Below are 26,307 nucleotides of genomic sequence, written 5' to 3' on the forward strand. Positions count from 1 at the left end.
CTACACTCACCCACTAACATAGAAAGACAACTTACAGAATGCAAACGGACTAGTTGAGGTCATAATTTTAAAATACCATATGAAAATTAAGTTCTTAAAAAATAAATGTTTTAAAAATAAGTTCTATGATATGAACATGGCTTAGCATTAAAAAATTGCAATTAAGATGTTTTATATTCCATAAATGCTTGATTTTGATACTCTTACCTTAGATTGGTCAAAAATTCCAAGTTTTTCACATACTGTTTTATCACTTTCTGATTTTTTCCAAGGATTATTCCATTTTTCAGAGGCTTCTTTTTCTTTCTTCTTTAAAGCAACCTGTTCATCTGTAAATAATGTCCTTTTTAAAAAAATGTACAAAAACTGTAAAAAAAATCATGTAAACAAATCATGACCTTCTTAAAGAGTGCAGATTCCAACACTGATCTAATCAAATTTGTTTTTCAGGGAAGAGATTAACTCATAAGAGAGAAAAATTTTAAGGGATGGAGTAAGAGAAAACATTTAATCAGAACCAAATTTAAGTATGGTACAAATGGATGTAAAAATATTTGTTTTATTACAATTATCAATAAGGAGCAATTTTTTCAGAACAACATATTTTATATTATGCTAACTATTCTGAGGTTGTATTTTCCTGTCACGTTCATTCAATTTTTACTAAGAGACTTAAAAGCTAGAAGTCTGGATTCAGGGAACCCTGGGGTCAAATCCAAGTTCGATCACTTCCTAGCTATGTGACTGTGGGCAAACTGCTGTTTACCTCTCTATACTTCAGTGTTTTCTTCTGTAAAATGAAAGTAATAATAGTGCCTATTTCAGTACAGGGCCTAGCACAAGCTAAATATTTAATAAATGTTAGCCATTATCATTCATAACTGTTGAAAAGTAAAAAACATAAAATCTTGTGTCTAACAGACCAATATAAAAACAACTAGGCTCCAAATCATCAATAGTCCTTAAAAATTCAGACACATAAACTTAAATTCCAAGAAAATTAATGAAAGCATGACTTTAACAAAGAGAGATGTGCTTTCCTAACAGTATCTAGTAAAAGAAAGTAAATTGTTTTTAAGATAATAATTAAATCATAAAACACTTCAGTCATTTCCAAGGAATTTCATCATACTTCACAAGTTTGGCACTGTATATTTATAAGCTAAATTTGTATTGAAAGAAAATATTTAAAGCTGAAATTATGATATAAACACACATCAGATCACCAAACCTTCTGATACTGCTACCATACATTTAATTTCTTCATTTCTCTGTTACCTTGACTTCCAACATCCACTCATTCCCTATTTCTTCTATTTATCTCTTTTTCTACATCACCTGTTCCAATAGGGTTATGACTACCTCACAGGACTTCCCAGTCCTATAATAAAAGGTGTAATAATTACCTACCAAGCTCTTTCCTCCACTGGGCTTTTTTTGCTTCCAACAAACTTCTATCACGTTCTCTTTCCCCCAGAGTACTGAATATGTCAGCTGGTTTCCATAGATTCTCTCTAAGACAAAACACAAAAAATTACAGAAGCCTTATTATACATTTCTACACAACTTACTCCATAAATATTAAGTAATAAACTTTTAAATAGTTCTTCTTTTTCAGAGTAAATATTTCACATGCAAGTTAAGGAAAAGCAAAACCATATTCCAAAAATGTCCCCACAATAACAGATACGAGTTACATACGTGGCAATTTTCTGCTCATACTGTTCAGACGTCTCCTGATTTTTATTTAAAACAGATTTATTTTCATCCTGAACAGACGAAACAGCCTCCGTTTTCTGGACTAGTCCCATAATGTTCTTGTCCTTTGGCTGATTAGGAATATTATTTAAAGGTAGACTGTACTGATCTAGGAGGTAAAATGCATGTTTTAAAATTAACACTAAAATTACATCTCTTACAATACCTTATCTTGGCATACTGCTATACAGTTTAAAAAAACACTGCTTACACATTACCTAATTAATTACCTCTCACAGCAATCCCTGCAGTGGGTATTATGATTCCCTTTTTGTCAAAAAAAGAAACTGAACCCCAGAGGTTAAATGGCTCAGAGGTATGGCCATAGCCATACAACTTCTTGTATCAAATAAGAAAACAAGCAAAAACAAAAAAAGAAACTTCCATTTACTCTTGCCAATTACAAATAATAGAAATGATAACACAAATCACAACTTAAAGGAGAATGCAAATAGCTTTAGGAAAAACTCATTACCTTGTCCTTATTTTTCTCATTTAGCTGGGCAATCAGTGGGTAACTTTACCACAGACTATTGTCTCTATGTCCCAGCTTCAATATCTATTCCAAATGTTTTATGTAAGGCTCATCTGTTTGGCTCAAAATTGTTCTAATTCCTCCTTAATGTGCTAGCTCTCCCAGTGAAGAGAAAGCATATCTAATAGGTAAATCATTATATGATGAGGCAAACTCTGCTTTTAACTTCATTGATATTCTCTCTCAATACGCCTACTAAGTTTTCATTTTTTGTTCCCTGAGCTAGAATTCTAGCCTTACAAAACCCAGCTCCCTCACTTTACAAAGAATAATCTAGACCAAGAGAAGATAAATGACTCTTACCTTGAGCACCTTGGAAACGCATAGGAGCTATCTGGTCCCCAAACCAGTTGTAGGGCCTCTTCCTGGTGACTGTTAATTTTATTTTTATTTATTTCACTATTGCCTAACAAAATTTTAATGATATTTCTACTCAGATTCACAATTCCTTAGCTCAAAGCTGAAACTAGATGGCTTTTAAAAACATACTAAAATGCTCTGACTAGTGAAACACAAGGCATGCAACATTCTACGACTCCTTCCAGGTCTGTGTTTTACATTGGTTAAAAAGCTAGTGCTGCGAATCTTTAGCATGGATTGAGGATCAGGAAGAGTAAAACACAGGGGCCAGAAAAACAATTCTTTTCAGCAACTCAAGTCAAATCTTCATAGAAAGGTTCCCACAATTTTCACTAGAAATACTACAGTGACTTTAGAACATTTTATATAATTATTTTCAATGTAAGTAAAGCCTCTTACATTCTAAAATAAGTACAATAGCTTTTTGTACTAACATCTTTTCTAAAGTTCACAGAAACTGAGTTTCTTAAGGCTATGGCACAAGAGAATATTTTGAGTATTAATCTTAAAATATGGTGTATTATAACTATAAAAGTAATTTTGCATGAGAATGTTCTCTAAAAGAATAATTATTTTAAAAGACAGTTACATGTTAAATTAGAATTTAAGTGGCACAGTTACATAAAATCCAACGAGTCTGAAATTCAAAAATGCTTACAGATTGACAAAATTAATATTAATTAAAACTTTAGAAAAAACTTACTTCTTTCCTCCTCCTTTCCATTCTCAGTCAGGGAAATAGACCTATTTCCTTGGTTTACTGTCATCAAAATCTGTTGTAGTTGGTCTTGTGTTAGACACACCAAACCGCTCTTCATGTTTTCAGCTGTGATGTGTTTTTTGCAAGGCTTCTCTTTAGCTACTAGAGATGTATTTATGGTGTTTCTAGACTTCTGTATATTAGGGGTTGCAGGTGAAATTTCTTTCTGGATATGAAGACAATCTTTATCTGCATACTGCTTGCATAAATCCTTAGTGGGTGAAAAAGTCATACTATTTTTTTCACCTTCTGCCAGTGAAGTTTCTGAACCAATTCTCTTCTTTTGTAAAAGTTTTTCACTCCTGACACAAGTATTTTGTGTTGATCTTAGAACATATCCAGTTTGTTTTGTTCTTAAAGGACATTTTGCAATCTTGGTCTTATTTCCCATCTGTTAAAACAACAGAAATTTATTCTCCATAACAGCCCATGAAAAATCACCAATTATTTTTATTTATGTAATCTGTGATAAGTCAGGCTGCTAAACTTTTTTCCATTTTGCTATTTAGATAATATATTCACAAGAAACTAACTTTAACTTTTGCAGATCTTCACTTGAAAGCTTCATTTACAACTGGAAATTATTATTTTATTTCAGGATAATGAAGAACACAGAAGAACTTTTATTCTACTTGTTACAGGACATCTCCTTCTACTCCAGCTTTGAATTTCATGTCATGATTATACCACCCATACCACCTCTTTGCTCTATAGGCACCTACAGACCCATAGGTTACTAGCCCTTATTCCTTGAGCAACTTACCTTGTGCGTGAGTCACCATCCCTCTCGTTAACATAACTCCTGTCTTAATTATTGGTACATTCATATCCACATACATCATTCTTCCAATACCCTGGCCTCTCATTTCCTTGAACTCTGCTCCTATACTCTTGTCCTCCATGCTACCTCAGTTACTCATTCCCATAGTGATATCTTATACTGACCTTGTAACTACCCATAACTGCAATCCCTCCATAATCTCAATTTCAAGCACTCCACAATGACCACCACTCCTTATCTTTTCCGGTTCACTTCTTCCCATATCCCAGTTCCAATAATTCTTTAACTCCGCTGGGATCTATAATCTGTTGATCCTACCACCTTCCTCTTGTCCTCACTTCCCTCCTTACCAATCAAATTCCACAATCAACCACAATCATCAGTATCTTCCATTCTCAACTCCTCTGCTGTCATGTACACTTGGCAAATCCCAAACCTGGTAAAATCTAACTCTTCACTTACTCTCTATCTGCATCCAAAGAGAAAAACACAGTCACAATATATAGTTTCACCTTAAATACATACCCAAGAACAACAAATGGGCTCTTCATGCTACCTGACAGTCACACATGTCCCAAGTTCATTTACTCTCTCACTCTTCTGCCAACAATTTCAACTTTATTCTCTTTTCCAAAACTTCTAACACTTTTTCTTTCACATTTATTCTGAACTGAAGACCTTTGACTAATATTTCACTCAAAATACAGAGAAGCATTCAGAAAAAATTTCAACAAGTTTCCACTACCAAATCTATACCAGCATCTGTACTCACACAAATTGCTTGCCCTCCTGTTACTTGTACATATTCCCCTAACTCTCTCTTTCCCAAGGATCTCTCTCTAGCAATTCTTTGCTTCCTCTTGAATCATCAATTGTTTCTTTTCTGCTGGAACACAACATCTTTATCATCTTAAAAACTTCCTGATCATACTTTCTCCTCTCATCTCCTATAATCCCATTCCAACCAAGCTTTCATCCATATCACTCCACCAAAACTGTGCATCAAGGTCATTAATAATTTCTACATTGCTAAGTTCAGTGACCAATTCTCAAATCCTCTCCTTACTAGACCTATAAGCAGCATCTGACACAGCTGTTTATTCCTTCCATTTTGAAACACTTTCTCTACTCCACTTCCAGGACTCCACAATCCTGGTTCTTCTTGCTGCTCCTTCTCAGTCTTCACTGGCTCCTCCTTTTCTCTCAGACCTCTTAAAGTTGGAGTGCTCAGGGCTCAGTCCCAGGATATCTTCTCTAAGTTCCCTCATTCACTTGGTAATGTTATTTATTCTTGTGGCTCTAAATATTATCCATATGCTGATGATTCCCAAACTTGTGTCTCTAGAATGGACCTCTCCCCTAACTTCAGGTTCCATCTGTCTATCCAACACATCCACTGGGTTTCTAACAGACATTTCAAATTCAGCATGTCCAAAACTGAACTCTTGATATCGCCTACATAACTTCCTCCCTTCAGTCTTTCCCACCTCAGTTACTCATACCAAAAATTTTGGAATTATCTTGACTCTTCTCTCACATGCCACATTTAACTTGTCATCAAACCTTGTTTTGCCCCATCTTCAAAATATATCCTGAATCTGACCACTCCTGAACATCTCTCTTGCTACCCCTCTGCTCCAAGCCATTATCAGCACTTGCCTGAATTACTGAAAATCTTCTAACTGGTTTTCCTGCTTCTACCCTTGCTCCCTAGACTATTCTCAACCCAGCAGCCACAGTGATTACCTTAATATGTAAGTTAGATCATGTCACTCTTCAAAAGCTTCCAACAGCTTCCCATCTTACTTGGAGGAAAGGCTGAACTTCTCACTATGACCAAAAAAGACCTACTGATTTGTGCAGCATTCTTCCTTTGTCCCCATTACCTGATCTCTGATCTCATTTTCTATCTCTTAGCCTCCAGCCACATGGGCTTCTTGGTTATTCCTTGAACACAACAAGAACCTCCAGTCCTAGGCCTTAGCATCAGTCAATCCCTCTACCTGGCACATTCTTCTTTCAGATTCTACATGGCTCAGTGCCTCATCTCCTTCAAATCTCTCCTCCAATATCATTCACTGAGGTCTTCTCTGGCCACTCTATTTAAAAGTGCAGGTTTCCTGCTCTACTCTCACTCCCACCTCCCTAGCACTCCCTTTTCCCAAGGTTCCTGTGCCCCTGAAGTGACTGTGCCTCTTCCCTTTCTCTTTTTCTCTATAGCACCTTTCATCTTGTAATGTTCTGTATTTATTCTGCTTATTGTCTGCCCATTCCATTCCTTTCTAATGTAAACTCCACAGGGCAGATTTTTGTCTGCTTTGTCCACTGCTGTATCCCCAGTAACTGGAACAGTGAGTAGAACACAGTAGGTATTCAGTAAATTTTGTTGAATGACTAGCCTCAACTATATCACTTTAAAGACTGAATTCTTTATCTCTCTCCCCCAAATTAGGTCTCCTTTCTAATATGTCCCATTTCTGTGGCACTGTTGATCTAATCACTCAGACCAGTAACCATGGAGTCACCTTTGACTCTTGTCCTTCTCCTTCATGATCTTCTTCAGGTGACCAGCAAGTATTGGTCATTTCTTTCTTCCAAATATCTTTTTCTCACCATTTACTTGACAATAAGCCTAAATGCAGAGTTTCCATTACCACACTACTAGATTATAGCCTGCCTATCTCAAATCTAGCTCCTATTTAACCCACTGTACATTTATGCAAACCCAACTAACCTAAAATAATTCAACAGCCATTCACTCAATATTAAGTGTGGCTTTCTATGTGCTCACCACTATGGGGGAAAAAAATTGGAAGTGTAAAGATGAATAAGACAAGATTCTTGCCATCAAGGATTGGGGTAGATGCCATATCGCTTTCATCTGGCTTTTCATATCCCAAGTTCCCTTGTCTTTCAATAAATTACATAATATCCAACCATACTTTGACCAATTAGCTAATAGCATTTCACCCTACTTTTCAAAATGTACCTGTAATATCAGCCACAAGATCTCTTTATCCTTTTCACCTCACCCTATACCCTATTTATTCCTGGCTTTAGGCTTTTGATAATACCAATACCACAATCTAAAGGGCCTTTTTACCCTCCCATCCCTGCAGCTATTTTAATATAACTAATTCTCTAAGTGAGAGGTGTCTAACAAATACCTAGGCTGAGTGGGAACTACGATGAACTGAAGAGCACTTTTCTATCTAAAGGAAGCAGCCACCACTCAGAACCAGCCTACACTGCCAAATGGGAATCTGAGTCTACTGGTTAGATCCTCCAATATTTCAAGAGAACGAAGAATGCCAGATTTTATATTAAATTTTCCAATTTTTAGACAGTGGCAACTCAGTCTAGTTTTTGAAAACCACTGTGTGGGTTAAGCAAATTATCAGCAGACTGCACGTAGTTTACACAGCTAAGCCCTACCACCTCAGTTAGTCTCCAACTACTACAGCTCCTACTAGTCTCAACCTTCTGACTCAAACTGGCCTCTTTTTGGGTCATTAACAGTTGAGCATTTTGTTTCTCTAATTTGAGTAAGCAGTTTCTCACTCAAAACTGCTAAGAAGTGCAGTGCATTCCCTTTACATATCTTAAGTCTCTCATTTCTGTCCCCTTCTTTCCATTCTGTTTAGCCATCATACAAGTTCAGGGCCTTATAAGACTCTCCCTGGACTACTATAATTGGCCCTTCACTCGTCTCCCTGTTATGATAATCTGTCCTTCACAGAGCTGCCTGAAGCCCTTTCCTACAATACAAATTAAACCATATCTAGTCCACTTTTCAAAAGTTCTTTAATACTCCTTAAATCCAAATCAAGTAAGTTCAGACTCTCTGAGTATACATTTCAACTCTTCATGACTGTAACCCCCCTAAGCTTTATGTTCTACACTTCCTCCTCAGGCACACATTTCTCCCCAAATGCAAATTATGCTATCTCAGTTATTTTGCACACTATTTCCTCTGAGCTTAGAGCATACTTCCCTACTTCGACAATAAATATACCCTTCATCTTTCAGTTCTAATTAAAATGTCACCTCATTTATGAGGCATTCCCTGCTCTCCTCAAAAAACAAACAGCAGCTCTTTCCAATGTTTTCTTCTTTTTATAACCCTACACGGCACACATTTTATTCTACTTGTCTTATATAGTTATTTACCTGACTGATATCCCCACTTCCAGGAAACAGGGCCTAGGTTTTACTCATTTTTTTCTCTCACAGTCACAGAATAAAGCCAAGAATGGAGCTCTACACACACACTGGAATTTCATAGCTGCAGTAAATCCTTGTTAAACAGAAACCTACTGATTGGAGCTCTAATTTAACTAGAATTATTTTGCCACATTCCACTTACACCAGAAATAATATACAGAAAGTCTTCTAAAAATATTTACTTAATTAAAGGGGGGTGGGAGAGCAATGATCTGGCATGAGGTCAATATACGTTCAGCTCATTTCTGAATAGTCTTTTGCAGTTTAACACCAGAGAAGAACAATGAACGGAGGCAGCAAAACATTGTGAACTACCAAATAACTATTCAGTTATGTTCAGGTTACTTAATAGGAAAAAGCTGTCTGGCTCAAATTATTTCCCCAAGTATCTACTGAATTAGATGAATTTTAATAGATCAAACAGTGTCTTCATGTCATAAACATTTTTATGTAGAACGTTGCCCTTTTACCTAATTTTAGTTCCACCAATATTCTTCATAATATAAAAACACTGTCCAATGCATTTAATATTGGACGACTTCACAATTTATATGGGGTCAGGTTCCCAAGGCCAGAAAGAATCAGGGAAGAGTAATATTTTAAGATATGTGTTACCTAGCAATAATACTGTGTACATCCTTTAGTGCATCACTACTCTGATTCTCACATGCAGAAATACATGTGAAAAATTTTTAAATGTTTTATATTTCAATTAATTTGTGAGACAATGTTAAGTATAAAGAGTTTAGAATTTATACATTACTTATGACACTGAATCATTAATATTTCTGTCATTTCTCTTCTCATAAACTTAGGAAATTAGGCTGGTAATCATCTTTACTTCATATGCATTAGCACAGATTAAAGAAAAATACAGAAGAGATTTTGATAGAATCAAGACAATACTCTGACCACACGTGTTAAACTTGATGATGAGACAGAGTTCAGTTGTGTTTAAAGAGCACACTATGTAGACGACAGTAATTCAACCTATGAGAAAGGGGAAAATCAGAACTATAGATAGGTCTTGTAGTCACTCAGGTGCTTACCCCAGTAGAAGGAAAGAAAAGCACCACGAAGAGAGAATATGTGAATAATTCATAGAAAACTCAACATACAGCTGCAGAATTGTGAGATTAAAAACTTATTAAAACAAAAAAGGAAGAAAAGTACTACTGTTTTCGGTTTTTGTCTTCTGTGAAGAGCAAAGAAAGGAATGAGGAAGATCTTTATAAATAAAGGGAGAGGAGCTCCTTGAAATAAAATCAATAGACTTAGGTTACATCACTATTTTTTCCAACTTTACTGAGGTATAACTGACGGTTAAAAATTGTATATATTTAAGGTGTACAACTTGATAATTTGATATATGTATACAGTGAAATATTCACCACAATCAAGCTAATTAACATATATCCGTCCCCTCACATAGTTACCATGCATCAGTATTCTGGAACCCCCAAAGAAAGAGGAATAAACCAAACAACCTGCCTTAAGACAGTAGATAATTTAAGATCATCATCAGCTGAGACATATTAGTTACTCTGAAAAGAAGAATCCTAGAATAACATATCCTGTGACTGCTGACAGAATTTTGTAATGACTCTATCAAAAGTCTAAGACTAGTAACTGTTTTTTATAGGCATGAAAGGGAAATCTCCAGATGTTCTAAGTTGGTTAAAAAGACAATGAAGGGGCCGACCCCATGGCTGAGTGGTTAAGTTCGCCTGCTACGCTTTGGCAGCCCAGGGTTTTATTAGTTCAGATCCTGGGCATGGACATGGCACTGTTCATCAGGCCATGCTGAGGTGGTGTCCCACACAGCACAACTAGAGGCACTCACAACTAGAATATATAACTATGTACTGGGGGGCTTTGGGGCAAAGGAGAAGAAGAAAAATTGATTGGCAAGAGATGTTAAGGTGCCAATCTTTAAAAAAACAAAAAAAGACAATGAAGTCTTCAGAAATGTAGTAACTATAACAAATCCATCAAAGACATCAATGGAAGATGAAATATGTGAAAGAGAATAGAGGCCAGGGGAAGAGAGAAATCAACTATTACAAGTAGCTTTTTTATCTAGGAACTTGAAAAGGGGCACTGTATTTGTTAATATGACTGAAGTAAGAAGTTAGTTGCAATATTTTAACAGGGCAGGGCAAGGAAAAAATATACATTCTGTGATTAAGAGAACACACAGGTATATAACTATATACCATATATAGAGAAATAATTTTTATAGGTAGCTTGTGGAATTACTCTGATCATCATCACTTGTTTATCAAGTGATTAATAAGCTGGGTACTCAAGCAACCTCTCCACTTTGATTAAACCTGGAAGAAACAGCAAAGCCATCAAGGGCTCAGAGTTGAAGAGAAAAGTGCCACATCATCCAAACTGGGTCCTATTCACACACCTGCAAAGAAAGACTTTAAGATGCTGCAAAGATAAAGGTAAAAAGGAGCTACAGTAAGTTACGGAAGAAGAGAGTAGAAATTTCTGCTGATGTTAATCTAAAAATGGAAAAATAAGGAACAAGAAAACTAGTGGTATCGAAAAGTTTTTAAAGCGGTAAAGGCACTATGGGTTCTTGACAAAGAAAAATAATTTAAAAAGAAAATTATCATTAAGCTCAAGTGTGATCTCTTAAAAGAGAAAGCTAAATGCATGTAAGAATCTGTGAATCAACTACACCCTTTCACTGTGGGAAAATGGAATCTGAGTATGAAAAGTAAAATACATTGTTTTAAAGTCTGAATATTGATTTTTAAAGATCTCAGGAGGTGCACTTCCAGTAGGGTAGCTATTAAAATTAAAAAGTAAATCAAATTAAAAATTCACTTTGTTAGCCATACTAGTCACATTTTAAGTGCTCAATAACCACATATGGCTAATGGCTGTCTACATATTGTCCAGCACTGATTTCAGAACATATCCATCATCACAGAAAGCTTTTCAAGACAGCACTGATGTAGAGAAAAGAGTTCTAAAAGGCTTTTTAAACTGAAAAATTATGATTCCATTTCTGTGAAAGGACTAGGCTGAAAGCAAGGGAACAATAACTTCTCACTATCATTCCAAACCCCTTATAATATTTTGACAGGAATTATTTTCAAACCACTCTAAAGAAAACCACATTTACACTTGAAAACAGGTCAGGTCAAAGTCATTTGGCTTACCTTCACAGAAATTTTTGATTTATGTTCTACAAAAGAAAAAAAAAATTACTAAACTATCAACTGAAAACATACTAAGACAGTTATAAAAGAAAATTTTAATTAGTATTGTTATAAGAAGATAATAAGTAGAAATATTAACCACAAAATAACTAAGCCTAGGTCCTATCTGGGGGTTCTAACTTTTATAGTGTGGTTCAAGTATTTCTATTTCATTTTTTTTTATTTTCCAAGGTAAAACTATAAACAGATCAGGAAAAGAGAAAATAACGTGAATGAGAAGACAAGCAAAGTATAATCTAAGTTTTAAAACTAATACTAAAAATAACTTTAGCAAGTGAAGTCTTACTATAAATTTAATTTTCTCAAATAATACATTCTTTACATGCACAGAACATAATTACATAAGTTTCACCTAGATTTACATTAGGCAATAAGGATATTTGCTACATGCAAATATAATGAAGACATACATTACACATGGAATATACTGGAACATTAAATTTTATAAATAAATACTGACAGTGGTAAGCAGTGATGTAATCTGATTTTACTTTGCTAAAAGTAAATTTGAGGAATTTAGGGTAAACAACTTCTTTCAAAGTATCATTTAAATATCACTTTATTACAAGCAAAAAGTCTGTTAAACCAGTGCAAATTTTATGTAGGAATTTAAAAGTTAACATTTTACATTTCTAGTAACACAGCATACCATATGGGGACAATATTAGCTTGGTTTTTCCATCCAATAATTCAGTTTCAAGCTTTAAACCATCTCTGCAAAATAAAAGAAAGTTGTCATTTTTGAGAAACAGCAACATTTTATGTAGCCAGAAGTGTTCATTTGAACCTTGAAAGTTAGTTTGTTCTTTTGAGTTTATACAAGAATCTTGTAAATACTGAACCATTCTTTTAATTAAAGACATTCTTCAATCCAAGATAAGATTAAAAACTACAGAAACTTTCCAATATTACAAAGAATTTATCTCTTACCTGAAACTTCATTTTGTTACTGATAAACAACAAATTGTTATCATACTATCATTTAACTCCTATAACTCTACACTGGAAAAAATGCTGTTACCAAAACTCTTCCTAAGTTAAAACAGCAAAACATATCTACCACTTGTTAGTTTCATAATGATCTAACACAGTCTGTGGTGAGACAGAGCATTATTTGAAAATGAGCTATAGCACTGCCACCAGGGTTATTAACTGCTTGAGCACAGAGTTCCACTCTATTTTGAATCTTTCAACTAATACATATTCACATTTAATGACAATTTTGTTATGATTACAACAATAAATTATGTTTATTATAAGTTTTGGCTGCTATACTTTATTTGTGCATGTCAAATCCAAGAGCACAAAGGTACAAGGGTAGACGTTGCCAACGAAATTTGTACATCTGTTAAGGTCCAAATAAAAACCCCACTGAAAACAGAAACAGGAGTCCATAGCCAATTCACTGTTTTACTAAGAAGGGGAAAAAAAGATGCTTGTCAACAAACATCAACGGGAACAAAAGGGACATCCAAGAGAAACTAAATCCAGCGGGTCAGTCAAGCAAGAGAGAGTTAGGAACGGTGTGATCAGGAACACGAAACGCGCGGTGTTGCTAAGGCAGCGGAAATCAAACCACCTCAACTTCTTTACTAAAAGCCTGAAAGAATGGGTTTTACGGGGTTCCCTATTACAGGGTTACTAACAGCTCCTGTTTCCGTTGGCTGAAACTCAAAGGCCTTGAATGAAACCGTACAGCCTATCTGTTCAGCACTACAGCGCCGTAAACTCCTTCAGGGGCTGACTGTCGTAGTTATTTTTATATCCCTAGATTCTAGAACGTAAAATTCATTTGCTAAACGTGCCGTAGTCTGAGTTTGGTGACTTTTTCATCTTAAAATGTTAAACTTCCCAGTGATGAAAACCATGCAAGTCTTTTTTATTTATTCAACCGCCACTTACTGAAGGCCTAGTAGGGGTACTACATCGACTCCTCGAGAAGCCTCGGTTACCCGCACGGCGGGCGATCACTATCCGGGGGCTCCGACATCTGGAGACGCCAAAGACCGGGTCACGAAGAACCAGGGGTCTGGGCCAGGATTTCCCTCTGAAAGGCCGCTAAGCTTCCTCGCTCCGTGTGCCCACACCGTTTACCTCCTCTCTTCCCTGCCTCTCCTCTCTTCCCACCCCGAGGTAAACGAGGGGGCGGAAAGGTTGTCTCTGACAGTTTACACGCGAGTTACGAAGTGGAAAAGCGACCCAGCAAAGGCCGACCCGGCCCCCTCGCCCTTTCAGGGAGCTGGGCACCGCCGCTTGGACGGGTGCAGGTCCGGAAGGTTCCCTGCGAAGGACTCCAAGGGCCAACCTAGCCTCAATCCCTCTCCTCTGACGACTACCGTTTTCGCCTCAGCTTACCCCAAGTTCATGGTCCGATATCGGGCTCACCCCACAGAACGCTCAAGCCCACTGTGTACGTCGGTTGCCGCCGCCGCTCAACAAGCACCACGCCGATTGGATAGAGTGATGCCGGCGAGCTGGAAGAGCGGCCCAATCAGGATTGGGAATGCTGGCGGGTGCGCTCAGCGGGGGCGGGGCTGCAAAGACCACAGCTTCTTTCTGCACGCCCGGGGCCAGTGTTCTTACGCTTGGGTAGTACAGGCCTTGGGTCTTGGGGGTTGTAGCCTCTGGAGTTCACAGGGAGCACTCAGAGAAATGCCTGAGCTCGGGTGGAGGTGACAAAAATACGGAGAAACAAAAAGCATAAACGTTTTTAGGAAATTAACATTTTCTATATATTTGGAAGAGAGACTTTAGTATAAAATAAGTTGGGGAGGGGGGCGCGGAGCGGAGGGTTCTGGGGAGAGATTCTTCGGGCAGGTACTGGGTATGTGTGGTTTCTTGCAGTGACCTCGGCATGAAGCCTAGCATGTTGTAGCTCTTTTTAAATAGCAGCAACGTTCACAAGTGCTCAAGAACTTTAGCTCTTATGTGCCAGACTTGTATCTAAGTGCCTTATGTGTGTTATTTAAACTGTACAACATTATCCTTGAGGCACAGAGAGGTTAAGCAATTTGCCCAGGGTCACCATCAAGCAGTTTAATCTCAGAACCCGTGTTCCAAACTAGTGTTATATGAGACTAACTCCTATTCATTTTTCAAATCTCGATTTATAGTCACTTCCTCGACGAAGCTCCTCTGGAATCCACTGGTAGGTGAATTAGGAAGCCATTCTCCGACTCCCCGGTCTCTACCCTTTCTATCAGGGTATTAATGCATTTGAGATCCTACGGTCGGAATGAGCTTCAGAGGGGCAGACTGTTGTGTCTTAAACACCTCTATAGCCAGAGCACGTGGCACTAGCAGTGTAGACAGTAGATATTTGTTAAATGAATGAACAGCAAAAGTGAAAAATGCCAATGATAACTTTATTAAATTTGACTGAATGGTATTTCATGAAGAGGATGCCCCTAGATTATACAGCAGTTACTGAAATTTCACATTTTTTTCATCTATCTGCTCTTACACAACTTTTATAAACTATTGTAATAAATGAGACACGTTGAATTCTCATGGGACATTCAGTGAAAGCTCAAAGAGATCTTTTAACATTCATTTATGTACCTGGCCTGTGGAGAATATACTTAAACGTTTGTTAATTTACCTGAGTGACTAAATGAACAGGTACCAATGTACATTTGATCCTGTGTTGTTCTTTGTTTGTATTTTAAGGAATACTCATCTATACATAGAAAAAAAGGCTAAAAGGATTTAAACCAACATGTTTAGACCAATAGGACTATTTCTGGGAGGTAGAGTGGTGTGACTTTTAAAATTTTATCTTGTTTCTAACTTTTATCATGAAAATGTTTTAAATTTAAAAATGACAGAATAGTACAACAAACACCTATGTATCCTCTGCCTAGATTTGACAATCGTTAATGTTTTGTTACATTTGCTTTCCTCTCTTCCTCTCTCTCACTCTACACATGGCACACCCATCCGCCTACACCCACCCACACACACCCCCCTACACAACCCACCTTTTTTTGCATCACTATTTGCAAATAAGTTATAGACACTCCACCCTTAAACATTAAAGCATGTGTCTCCTAAAAATAAGACATTCTCCTATCTAACCATAGCACTATTATTACACCTAGGAAAATTAGCAATTTAGTGATAATATCCAATTTTCCATCCCTGTTTAATTTTCCCCACTTCTCCTAAGAATATCTTCTATAGCTTTTTATTTAGAAAGTGAGAGCCAAGCAAAGATTACACATTGCATTTCGTTGTTAAGTATCCTTTCTCTCTTTCTGTCCAGAAAAACAACATAGTATATTTATTAATGAATGCTTATCAAACCTTTACACACACACATATATATATTTTTTTGTAAGGAAGATTGGCCCTGAGCTAACATCTGTTGCCAGTCTTCCTCTTTTTGCTGGAGGAAGATTGTCGCTGAGCTAACATCTGTGCCAATCTTCCTCTATTTTGTACGAGGGATGTCTCCACAGCATGGCTTGATGAGCAGTGTGTAGGTTTGCACCCAGGATCCAAACCTGCAAACCCTGGGCTGCCAAAGCGGAGCACGTGAACTTGACCACTACACCATGAGGCTTGTGCCTACATCTTTTGTTTTTTATTGTGGAGATATCTACAACCAAATTTGCTATTTTAACTATTTTCAAGTGTACAATTCAGAGACGCAATGTTGTGCAACCATCACCACTACCTATTTCCCAAACTTTTTCATCACCCCAAACAGAAAGTCTGTACTCATTAAGCAGTAACTTCCCATTCTTCTCTCCCCCCAGATCCCTGGTAACCTCTAATCTCATTTCTGTCTCTATGAATTTGCCTATTCTAGGTAATTCATATAAGTGGAATCATACAATATTGTCCTTTTGTGTCTGGCTTCTTTCACTTAGCATAATTTTTTCAAGGTTCATCCACATTGTAGCATGTATCAAATCTTCATTCCTTTTTATGGCCAAATAATATTCCATTGTATGTATGTACTATAATTTGTTTATCCATTCTTCTGTTGACAGACACTTGGGTTGTTTCCACATTTTGACTATTGTGAATAATGCAGCTGTGAACATTGGCCTACAAGTATCTGTTTGAATCCTGTGTGTTATCAGGATTCTCCAGAGAAATGGAACCAATAATGTGTGTATATATCTATAGGTACATAGAAAGAGACAGAGACAGAGAGAGAGAGGCAGAGACAGAGATTATAAGGAATTGGCTCACTCAATTATGGAGGTTGAGAAGTCCCATGATCTGCAAGCTGGAGACATGAGAAAGTTGATAGTACAGTTCCAGTCTGAGTCCGAAGGCCTGAGGACCAGGAGAGCCCATGGTGTAAGTCCCAGTCAGAGGGCAGGAGAACACTGATGTCCCAGCTCAAGGAGTCAGGCAGAGAGATCCAATTCTCCACTCCTTTGCCTTTTTGTTGTGTTCAGGCCCTCAATAGATTGGATGATGCCCACTCACATTGGAGAGGGCCATTTGCTTTACTCAATCTACCAATTCAAATGCAAATCTCATCCAAAAGTGTCTTCACAGACACACCCAGAAATGGTGTATAACCAAATATGTAGGCACCTGTGACCCTGTCAAGTTGACACATAAAATTAACCATCACGTTGTGCTTTCAATTCTTTGGGATATGTAGCTAGGCATGGAATTGCTGTTCATGTGGTATTTCTGTCTTGCTTTTTGAAACACTGCCAAAATTTTTACAGCAGTTGCCTCATTTTACATTTTCACCGGCAATGTACAAGGGTTCTAATTTCTCCACGTCCTCACCAATACTTGTTATTTTCCACTTTTATTTGTTTGTTGGTTTTTTTTTTTTTTTAAGATTGGCACCTGGGCTAACAACTGTTCCCAATCTTTTTTTTTTTCTGCTTTATCTCCCCAACCCCCACCCTGTACACAGTTGTATATATCTGAGTTGCACGTCCTTCTAGTTGTGGGATGTGGGACGCCACCTCAATGTGGCCTGACGAGCGGTGCCATGTCCACGCCCAAGATCCGAATCCTGGGCCGCTGCAGCGGAGCGCGCGAACTTAATCACTCGGCCACGAAGCTGGCCCCTGTTTGTTGGTTTTTAATTACAGCCACCCTAATAGGTTCCTTGGTTCTCATAGCTTCTGCTTTTGTTTGTTTGTTTCTTGAGGAGGGACTAGAGCAGCCAACTCCATCATTTTGCTTTGTGTCATCTCCCTTTACTCTATTCTAATATAGAACAGTTACCCCACTTGTTCTAACTTTTTAAAAAGTCAGGCCCACTTGTGGAATGGCTCACAATCTGGATTTGTCTGATTATTTCCTCATGGTGTTGTTTCACTTGTTCCTCTATCCTCTATCTTTCCTGTAATAGTCAAGTTAGACATTTGTAGTAAGCATACTTTAAGGCAATATTGTGTGGTTCACAATGCATCAGCTCAGTTTGTCCTACTGTTAAGGTGGCTGAATTTGAAGACCTTAGCTGGCAGCTGCCCCATCTCTCTATTGCAAATGTCCATTTTCCCCTTTGCAATTAGCAAGTAATCTAGGGGCTGATAGTTTGGCATTGTGCTGATATCCTGTTCCCCAGCAACCTTTCACCCTTTAACCTCATAGTGAGGGGTGATTTTTATGTTGTGTTTATAGTTTTATACCTTCTGCATACCACTCTTCTCTGCCTACCTGTTCACCAGGTTCAAGAAACTAGTGCAAAACAATTCTACTTTTTTAAGTGTATTGTGAGATGGGAATTGAAGGTCCAGTTCCCAGGTGTAGCATCCCTTAACAGCCCGTGTTTCTTTATGGTCTGCCTGTAGGCCATTCCCCCAGAATAAGAGAGTTTAGTAAAATGCTGTGAATCTTGATTGTTCAAGGGTATGTAAGGATCGGAGGTACTACAAACATACCATTCATTTATAGGCACTGTAGTTTCCTCAGATTTCCCTGTGGGTACCAAGAGGGTCACCTTGACAGTAAGCTTGCCCCAAGCGGCTCCTGTGGGATCTTGGCCCATGCAAACACCTCTAGGCCCCACTAGTGATGCACTGAAGCCCTTGAGGTGCCCAAGCAGCAAGCCACCTGTAGGGAAGGAAAAATGCATGCCCTTTCTGTTCTAGTCTGTTTCACGGCATAATATAGTTTTCCAGAGCTTTGGAGCCAGACTGCCTGGGTTCAGATCCTAGCTTTGTTGTTTACTAACTGTGTGATCTTAGGAAGTTATTCTCTTTCCCTGCTTCAATTTCTTCTTTGATACAGTGAGGATGAATATTAGCATTCCACCTCATAGGCTTGTTGTGAGGATTAAATTAATCTAATCCATGCAAAGTACTTAGAACAGTGCTGGCAAATAAGTGCCATGTAAGCGTTAGCAATAATCAATATTTTAACTGAAGAAGTGTTGTTTGAGCCCAATAATTTACAGAGTTTCAGATCACTTGATTTTTTTTCCCATGTGAAAAATTAGGGTAAAATTACATACAGCTTCCTTTCACAGATGAGGAAACTGAGGCACAGAGATGTAATGTAACTCACCCATGATCTTAACTACTGTATTATGCTTCTTTCTTATAGAACTAGTTTCCCTCAATTCTACGTAAACAATTGGGAGGTGTTTCCTTAACGATGACAGTAAATTTAAAAATTTTTTTACTGAAGAGAACTTGTAAGTCATTTGGTTGCCTATGACCTCCCTGAATTTAACTTTTAATTAAGCCAATTTTAAGGGCACTGCAAAGACTCCCCATAAGATAATCAAAGGCATATATCTTCTCATCTCTAAGTAAGCAAACATGATTATGATTACTTGAACTGTTTATATCAGTAGAAAAGCATAAGAAAAATCTCTCTCTGTGCTTTTATTTTTCTTAGCCACCTAAATCCCAAATGTGTACATCATTTCCATTTCTTTAAATACCATATTTCATTTCTGTATGAGTAAACACTTTTTGCCATGGAACTGCTGCTTTTAGCTTGTGTCTGATAAGGTACCTTTAAATCAAAACTGTTGTTTTTATTTTGCTTCTAGGCATTTGTATCAGCCTGAGTCCAATCAGGAGAGAGAAGCTGTACCATAATTTGAACTGGGAAAGTTTAATATAAAGAATTATTAACTATAGCAGGGGGTTGGCATAATGAGAGATTGGCTAGTAAGAAATAAGGAGAACACTAAAAAATACAGGAATAACAGATATAAAGAGCAGTGTAGATAGAGCACCCAAGGAAGAACTCCTCTATCCCCCAGGAATGAGATCTAGACCTTACTAGAGGGCACAGCCCTGGCTCATTCCAGGGGATCTTGCTGGAATTCCATCCTCTAGGGTACTGGAGGAATCTGTTCAGGGGGGAAACTGCCTGAAGGAATTGCTGGAGGAAGCTGGGTAGTGGGTGATGCTGGCCGCCATGCTGGGTGCTGCTGACCACTCTATACTCTACAGGAGTTGAGTGCTGGGCCAGGCCTTGTGTGCTGAGGGCTAGACACTGGAGAGGCTGCCCATGCCTCATCAGCCTGATGCTGGAGAAGCTGGTGGTGCTGCAGAAACTGGGAACTGGTGGAAGCCTCTTCTACTGAGGAACTAGATTCTAAGGAGTCTGCCAAGTGAACTCACCGGAAGCAGGATCAAGACTCTTCCCTCCTGTGGTGTCTCTCCAGCCCCCTCTAATGAGAAAGCTTAACATCTTGTCAGTTACAAAGGAAAAGTATATCAAGGGCCCAGATCCATTTTTACAGAGTAGACATAAAGGACGAATTTGAAGCTGAGGCAATAAACTGATAACTGCAGAATTATATGTTTAATACCTAACAAAGCTTTCATTAATACCATGAATTTAATGCCAAGAGAATAGTGTTTTAACAAAGAGCTACATCACAATAGTGAGGCTTGTTGCATGATCTGCTGGACATTGAATACTAACTGATTTCCAGGTATGGATATAGCATATTGTGCTTGAGAGAGTATGTATTTCAGGTGTTTTTACATATTGCTGTCCATTTTAGAGTTCATTTGTTTAACAGCACTCTCCTTATGCCATTTGTATAACCAATTTGTATTCTTAATAAAACTGATATTTAAAAATGTACCATAAAATGCAAAATCGTAAGTGTACAATTTAAAGAGTTTTGGTCAATGCATACACTTACTTAACCATCACTTCAATCAAGATATAAAACGTTTTTGTGACCCCAAAAAGTTTTCTTGTACCCCTTCCCATCAATCCCCACACCTTTCTGTAGGCAATTGCTGTCCTGACTTCTATCACCTGTTCCAAAATGTCACCATAAATGGAATCATGCAAAGTGTAGGCTTTTGAGTCTGGCCTCTTCCACTTAACATAATATTTGTGAATTTATCAGATTTTGCACGTATAGGAATTTGTTCTTTTTTGTTGCTAAGTAGTGTTCCATTGTATGAATGTATGTCAATCTGTTGAATATTTGGATCATTTTGACTTTGGGCTTACTATGAAAAGAACAGCTACTCTAAACACTCTTGAAGAAGTCTCTCCGTGGACATCTGTTTTCATTTCTCATGGGCAAATACATAGGAGAGGAATTTCTGAGTCAGAGGCTAGATGTTTTAAAATTTTTGTTAGAAACTACCAGAATGTGTTCCAAAATAGTTGGACCATTCACATTACCAATGTATGAAGATGAGAGTTCTAATAGCTTTGCATCTTCATCAACATTTGGTATTGTCAGCTTTTAATTTTGGCCAGTTTAGTGGGTGTGAAATGGTATTTCATTGTCGGCATCAGTCCCTGATGACTAATGATTTTGAATGCATTCACTCAGTTTTTATGGAGTTTGCAAGGGGAGGCCCCATTATTGAGAGCTTTTTTCCCCTCAAGTCCTGGCAGGAGGCTCTGTTAAATTCATTTCTAGGAGGTCCACCCTACCAGTTCCTCAGACGTACTTAAACATTTCTGACTGGCAGCATGTGGCAGTGCACCATTCAGGTTGAATTTATATTTGAATATTATTATATTGTGTAGATCAAGCATCTGCAGTTGGCCCAGGGTCATCTTGATTAATGGTGAAAAACAGTGGCATCAGAACTGTGTAACTGTGAGGCTGCTGCTATTAGGACTACCTAGAGCCCTTTTTTACAGGCAATGCCTAAGGATACTGCTGTTGACTTCTGTGATTTTCTTTCTAGAAGGACTTCAGCAGACTCACTTTTATATTATACAAAAAAATTAAAGCTCTGCCTGGGAAAGTTACATCCTAGGTCTGTAGTTTGCTGATTTCTGCAGCTTTGCTTGAAACTGTTCAAAGACTTTTTCAGAAATGCATAACTGGGAAGGGCTTCCTGCATCCTCCATTTGTGGAATTCACTTTTCTTCCTTACACACCACTGCTGTCAAGCAGTGTTTATGATTCACTAGTGAGCGCTGCTCTACAGACCAAGCTAATTAGCAGTCTTCTCTGTCTTCAGCAGCAGATGATACAGACCAAAGGAATGATACATTAGACAAAAGCAAAATTACATTAAGTAAATTGTTCAGGTGTGAACGGATGAAGGAATGAAGGTTTTAACTGGGCAATTCTGAGAAATATCTTAAGAAATACTGGAAGAGCAAAGGAAGAAGAGACAGAAAACCACTACAGGAGTAAGTCAGTTAGCCCTCTCTGACCTCAGAGTTTTCATATAAAAGATTAGATGAGCTAAGTTCCTTTTAGTTGGTAAGTGGATGATTTTAAATTATCCTCAAACTCTCTCCTTGCCCACTACTTCCACCCTAATTAGGGCCACTCTCATTTCTCCCCAGGAATATTCCAACAGCCTCCCAACCTGTCTTCATTCTGTAGCCAGAATGATTTCTAAAATGTGAGTCTGCTTACGTCATTCCACTGCTTAAAATCTCTCAATAATTTAAAAATTCTATTGCTCCTGATATAAAGTCCGAAGGATTTAACATGCTCACCAGCCCCATCTTGATCTTTTAAATTTCACCTCTCACCACTGCCCCTCGTACTCCAAGCCTCCCTACACTGATCTTTCACTTTCTCAAGTGTAAGCACACTCAGTCCTATCTCTCACGTTTACGGACTCATTCATACCACAGATTTTATTGAGTGCCTACTGTGTCCTAAGAGTTGTTTTAGCACAAAAGATAAAGCAATAACCAAAATGAACAAAATCCCTGACCTCCCAGAGCTCTTTCTTCTTGCTGGAATATGTCCCACAGGCCCTTGTTGAGATGTCACATCCTCATGGGAGGCACCTCTTAGTCCCTCTCTCCCTCTTCTCACCCTCTCCAGGGTGCACCCTCTCCTTCTCCCCACATAGCATTTGTTGTCCCGTGTGACGGTCCCTGAATCTCGCTAGAGTGTAAGCTCTGTGAGAGCATAAAGTTGCCCTTGTTTGTCATTGTCCCCCAAAGCCTGACACATGGTAAGTTCTAAAAACATTTGGCTTTTTTAGAAAGAAGATATATTAAAATTGCCACAAACCAACGACTGCTGCTAGAAAAGGAATCATGTAAAATGGAAAAATGCTACACCTAAATCTGTAATGTAGCAACAGAGGCTCACAAATTACATATTTTCTTGGACATACCAAAGAAAGGGGTGTACCATGATTGGTATAAGATTTAGCAGCAACCCAAGAGAGGTTAGCCAACCCTGGTATCTAGTGATTAAGACTTGGCTCTTACTGCCATGGCTCCGGTTTCATTTCCTGGTCAGGGAACCATACCAGCTGGCTGTTGGTTGTCGTACTGTGTCATACCGGGTTGGCTGTGTGTTGCTGTGATGCTAAAAGTTATGTCACAAATATCTCCAATACCAACGGCATCAGCTATGGGAGGATGACCCAAAAAGATCCCTGACGTAATCCCTAGAACCTTACATAACCTTACATGACACAGAGGAATTAAAGTTGCAGATGGAATTAAGGTTGCTAATTAGCTCACCTTAAAATAGGGAGATTATCCTGAATAATCTGGGTGGGCCCAGTGTAATTACAAGGGTCCTTAAAAGTGAAAGAGGGAGGCAGAAGAAGGTCAGAGAAAGAGATGTGACAATGGAAGCAGGGTCAAAAAGATGCTATGTTGTTGGCTTTGAAGATGGAGGAAGGGGACTGTGAGCAGAGAAATGTGGGTGGCCTCTAGAACCTGGAAAAGGCAAGGAAATGGATTCTCCCCCGGAGCCTCCAGAAGGAGTGCAGGCCTGCCAACGCCTTAATTTTAGCCCAGTGAGTCCTATATCAGACTTCTGAACTTACGGTTCTGACAGAACTATGAGATACTAAATTTGTGTTGTTTTAAGCCACTAAGTGTGTGGCAATTTGTTATAGCAGTAATAAAACTAGTCCATATACTTGTTCCTTAAAACACACCTCCTTTCTAGTATGGCACCCAAAAAAGAGTTGAGCCTCTAGATCTGACTGAGATCAGATCACTGTTTTGGTGAAAAAGAGGTAGAATTTGCTTTAGAGCTGTGAATGGCTTGGGCTTCCCTAGCTTTCCTTATCACTCACTGCTCCCTCCTCCTCACCATTCCACCACTTGCATGCAAACATAAAAACACAAACACCCACCTGACTCAGAAAGATGTGGCTTGCCACAAATATGTCTAAGATCCCTCATTAGCAGTAACATTTAAAGAGATGGCTTTCTCCTCCCTATAACCTAGACCTACAGGCTCCTCTTTGGTGGTGGCTTCTGTTTTCCTTCTAGTTGGCCTGATATTCATCTAAACCAGTTTATTCTTGCATAAAAGTGTCGAAGAAAATGGGGGAAAGATTGCAGATGCTGTGACGCCTCCGGCTCAATATCTTTCCTCCTAAGATTGCCTCTGTTTGTGTTCATTAGAAGAAGGACACTTAGAAGATAAAACCAAAAGAAAGAGCCTTCAGTTAAATCCAGAGACAGTGGTCAGGTGCTGGCAGGAATTGCAGGAGTATCTTTACCATTTGTAGCATCATGTACTGCAGCATCTCATTTCTGAATCCTCCAGTTTTTGCTTTCTAGACTTCGTGGCCCATGTTCTTCTCCTAAGCCCTTCCTCTGACTGTTCAACCTTTCTCTCACCTCCTTAACTCTCTCACCTCTGTCAGGATTGCTCTGAATCCAACAGTCTCTACTTGTCTCCTTAACTACAATGGCCCTAGCTTCTAGCCACTGGCTCCCTTCTGGCTGTATGGAATCATCTCAAATGCAGCAGAGGCCATGCCAGATGTCCCATCCTTTCCCCAACATTACTCTTGTTGTCTGAGTTTCCCTTCATTCTGTTGATGGCACAGTGGTTTCCCCAGCCCCTGGTAGTTGGTGTACCAGCGGTAGGATGAGTCCTCTTTATTTCTCTCCCTCCTTATGCTCCAGTTGTGACAGTCTATTTGTTCTTCTCCAAATACTTGTTTCTGCATCTTTTCTTTAGCTCTCCCCCTACCTAGAATGCCCTTGTCCCCACATGAACCTGTAATGGAGAAAAAGTGGCTCATAATTTATGTATTATGTTAGATATCTCAAAGAAAGGGAAGCACTGTGATTGGTACAAGACTTAGCAACAACCAAGAAGTTAGCTGGGCAGCTCTGAGTCTTAAATTTGGGAAAAATCCTCTTGGGAACAAGGGTATCAGAATAGAGCTCTCTCCACTAACATCCCAGGACAAAGTGTTGCCAGCGTGGAGATTTCTTCACTGGTAAATCTTGATAAAGCACACAGAAGTAAAGGTGAACACATTTACCTATTAAATATACACATTTGCCTATTAAAACCTTTCTCAGTGATAAATACATTAGAAAGTGATTTCCTTGGGGTGGGTGTGGGAGCGGGACCAAGGAGACAAACAGGGAGCATCAGTGGCATTGGTAATATTCATTTTTTAATACAAGTGGTGGGGGCAAAAGTTTTGTTATATTATTCTCTATTTTTCTTCATGTCATATTAAACACAAGTACACACACAAAAATTCCTTCTCATGCTTCCAAAACAATTTGAAGTAGATAATTGCAGGTATGTATCTTCCCTTGCACTCATTTTCCATAAAGCAAAATGATACAGGCTTTTCATATGTATATTTTGCATTCCTCAAGCCCAGTTTATGTGGGAGATTTTTCACCTAATCTTGACACAGCAGATGGCAGTGTAGGTCCAGTTTCCTGTGCAATAATAACATGTGGACGTGTTCACAGATGCAACTTATTTTAGCTGAAAAATTGTGGTTTTAAATGGTTGACATAGAAAATATAAAATTGTAGAAAGTCATGACTCTTCCTAGGGATTCAGAGACATATTTTTGAATTATATTAAACTCATTACAAAATGCTTCATTAATAAAGTAAAAGCTAATTCTTAGCAGAAATAGGAATCATCACCTTCAAAGAGATACTGAGTAGCCCTCATTCTCACAAGGTTTGAGTGATTGGCTGAACTGGTACTTCAAGTTTGACTTTGGCAAACAAACTCCTTTACATAAAATTACTTAAGAATCTTCATGTTTTTTTACCATGGTGTAAGATTACATTTTTTGCAAGACTTTAAAAAAATTCAAACAGAGTTAAAATGAGTCGATTTCTATTAAGAACTGCAGATATGAGATTTGGCCAATACATTTTCTTTACATTTTTTCCCTCGTTTCCCAGATTCTTTTATCTGCTGCTTTCTTTCCATTAGCAAGAAGTAGAGAGGCAGTACAGCAAGATGGAGGAGAATACAAGTTCTGATTAAACAGAACCAGGATCAGAT

At 38.3% G+C, this 26,307-nt stretch overlaps 1 protein-coding gene across 9 annotated transcripts in view; it reads right to left on the reverse strand.

The window, feature by feature from the left end:
* The window catches only part of CCDC66 (coiled-coil domain containing 66), a 48,732-nt gene extending 34,622 nt beyond the window's left edge, over positions 1 to 14,110 (reverse strand). For 4 of the 9 annotated variants that reach the window (XM_070493173.1, XM_070493172.1, XM_070493171.1 and 1 more), the window contains exons 1-7: positions 14,013 to 14,110; positions 12,307 to 12,371; positions 11,598 to 11,623; positions 3,357 to 3,804; positions 1,702 to 1,867; positions 1,411 to 1,514; positions 208 to 329 (exon numbers count right to left, since the gene is read on the reverse strand). In XM_070493173.1, coding sequence (XP_070349274.1) covers positions 208 to 329; positions 1,411 to 1,514; positions 1,702 to 1,867; positions 3,357 to 3,804; positions 11,598 to 11,623; positions 12,307 to 12,371; positions 14,013 to 14,023 — 942 coding nt within the window. In that variant the 5' untranslated portion in view covers positions 14,024 to 14,110. Of the gene's footprint in view, positions 1 to 207; positions 367 to 1,410; positions 1,515 to 1,701; positions 1,868 to 3,356; positions 3,805 to 11,597; positions 11,624 to 12,306; positions 12,372 to 13,559; positions 13,643 to 14,012 lie in introns of those variants that run through there. The other 5 variants (XM_070493178.1, XM_070493177.1, XM_070493176.1 and 2 more) reach the window with 5 other exon arrangements.
* Between the last annotated feature and the right edge of the window lie 12,197 nt (positions 14,111 to 26,307).

The sequence above is a fragment of the Equus asinus genome, chromosome 21 (genome assembly GCF_041296235.1).
Source record: "Equus asinus isolate D_3611 breed Donkey chromosome 21, EquAss-T2T_v2, whole genome shotgun sequence".
NCBI classification, from domain to species: domain Eukaryota; kingdom Metazoa; phylum Chordata; class Mammalia; order Perissodactyla; family Equidae; genus Equus; species Equus asinus.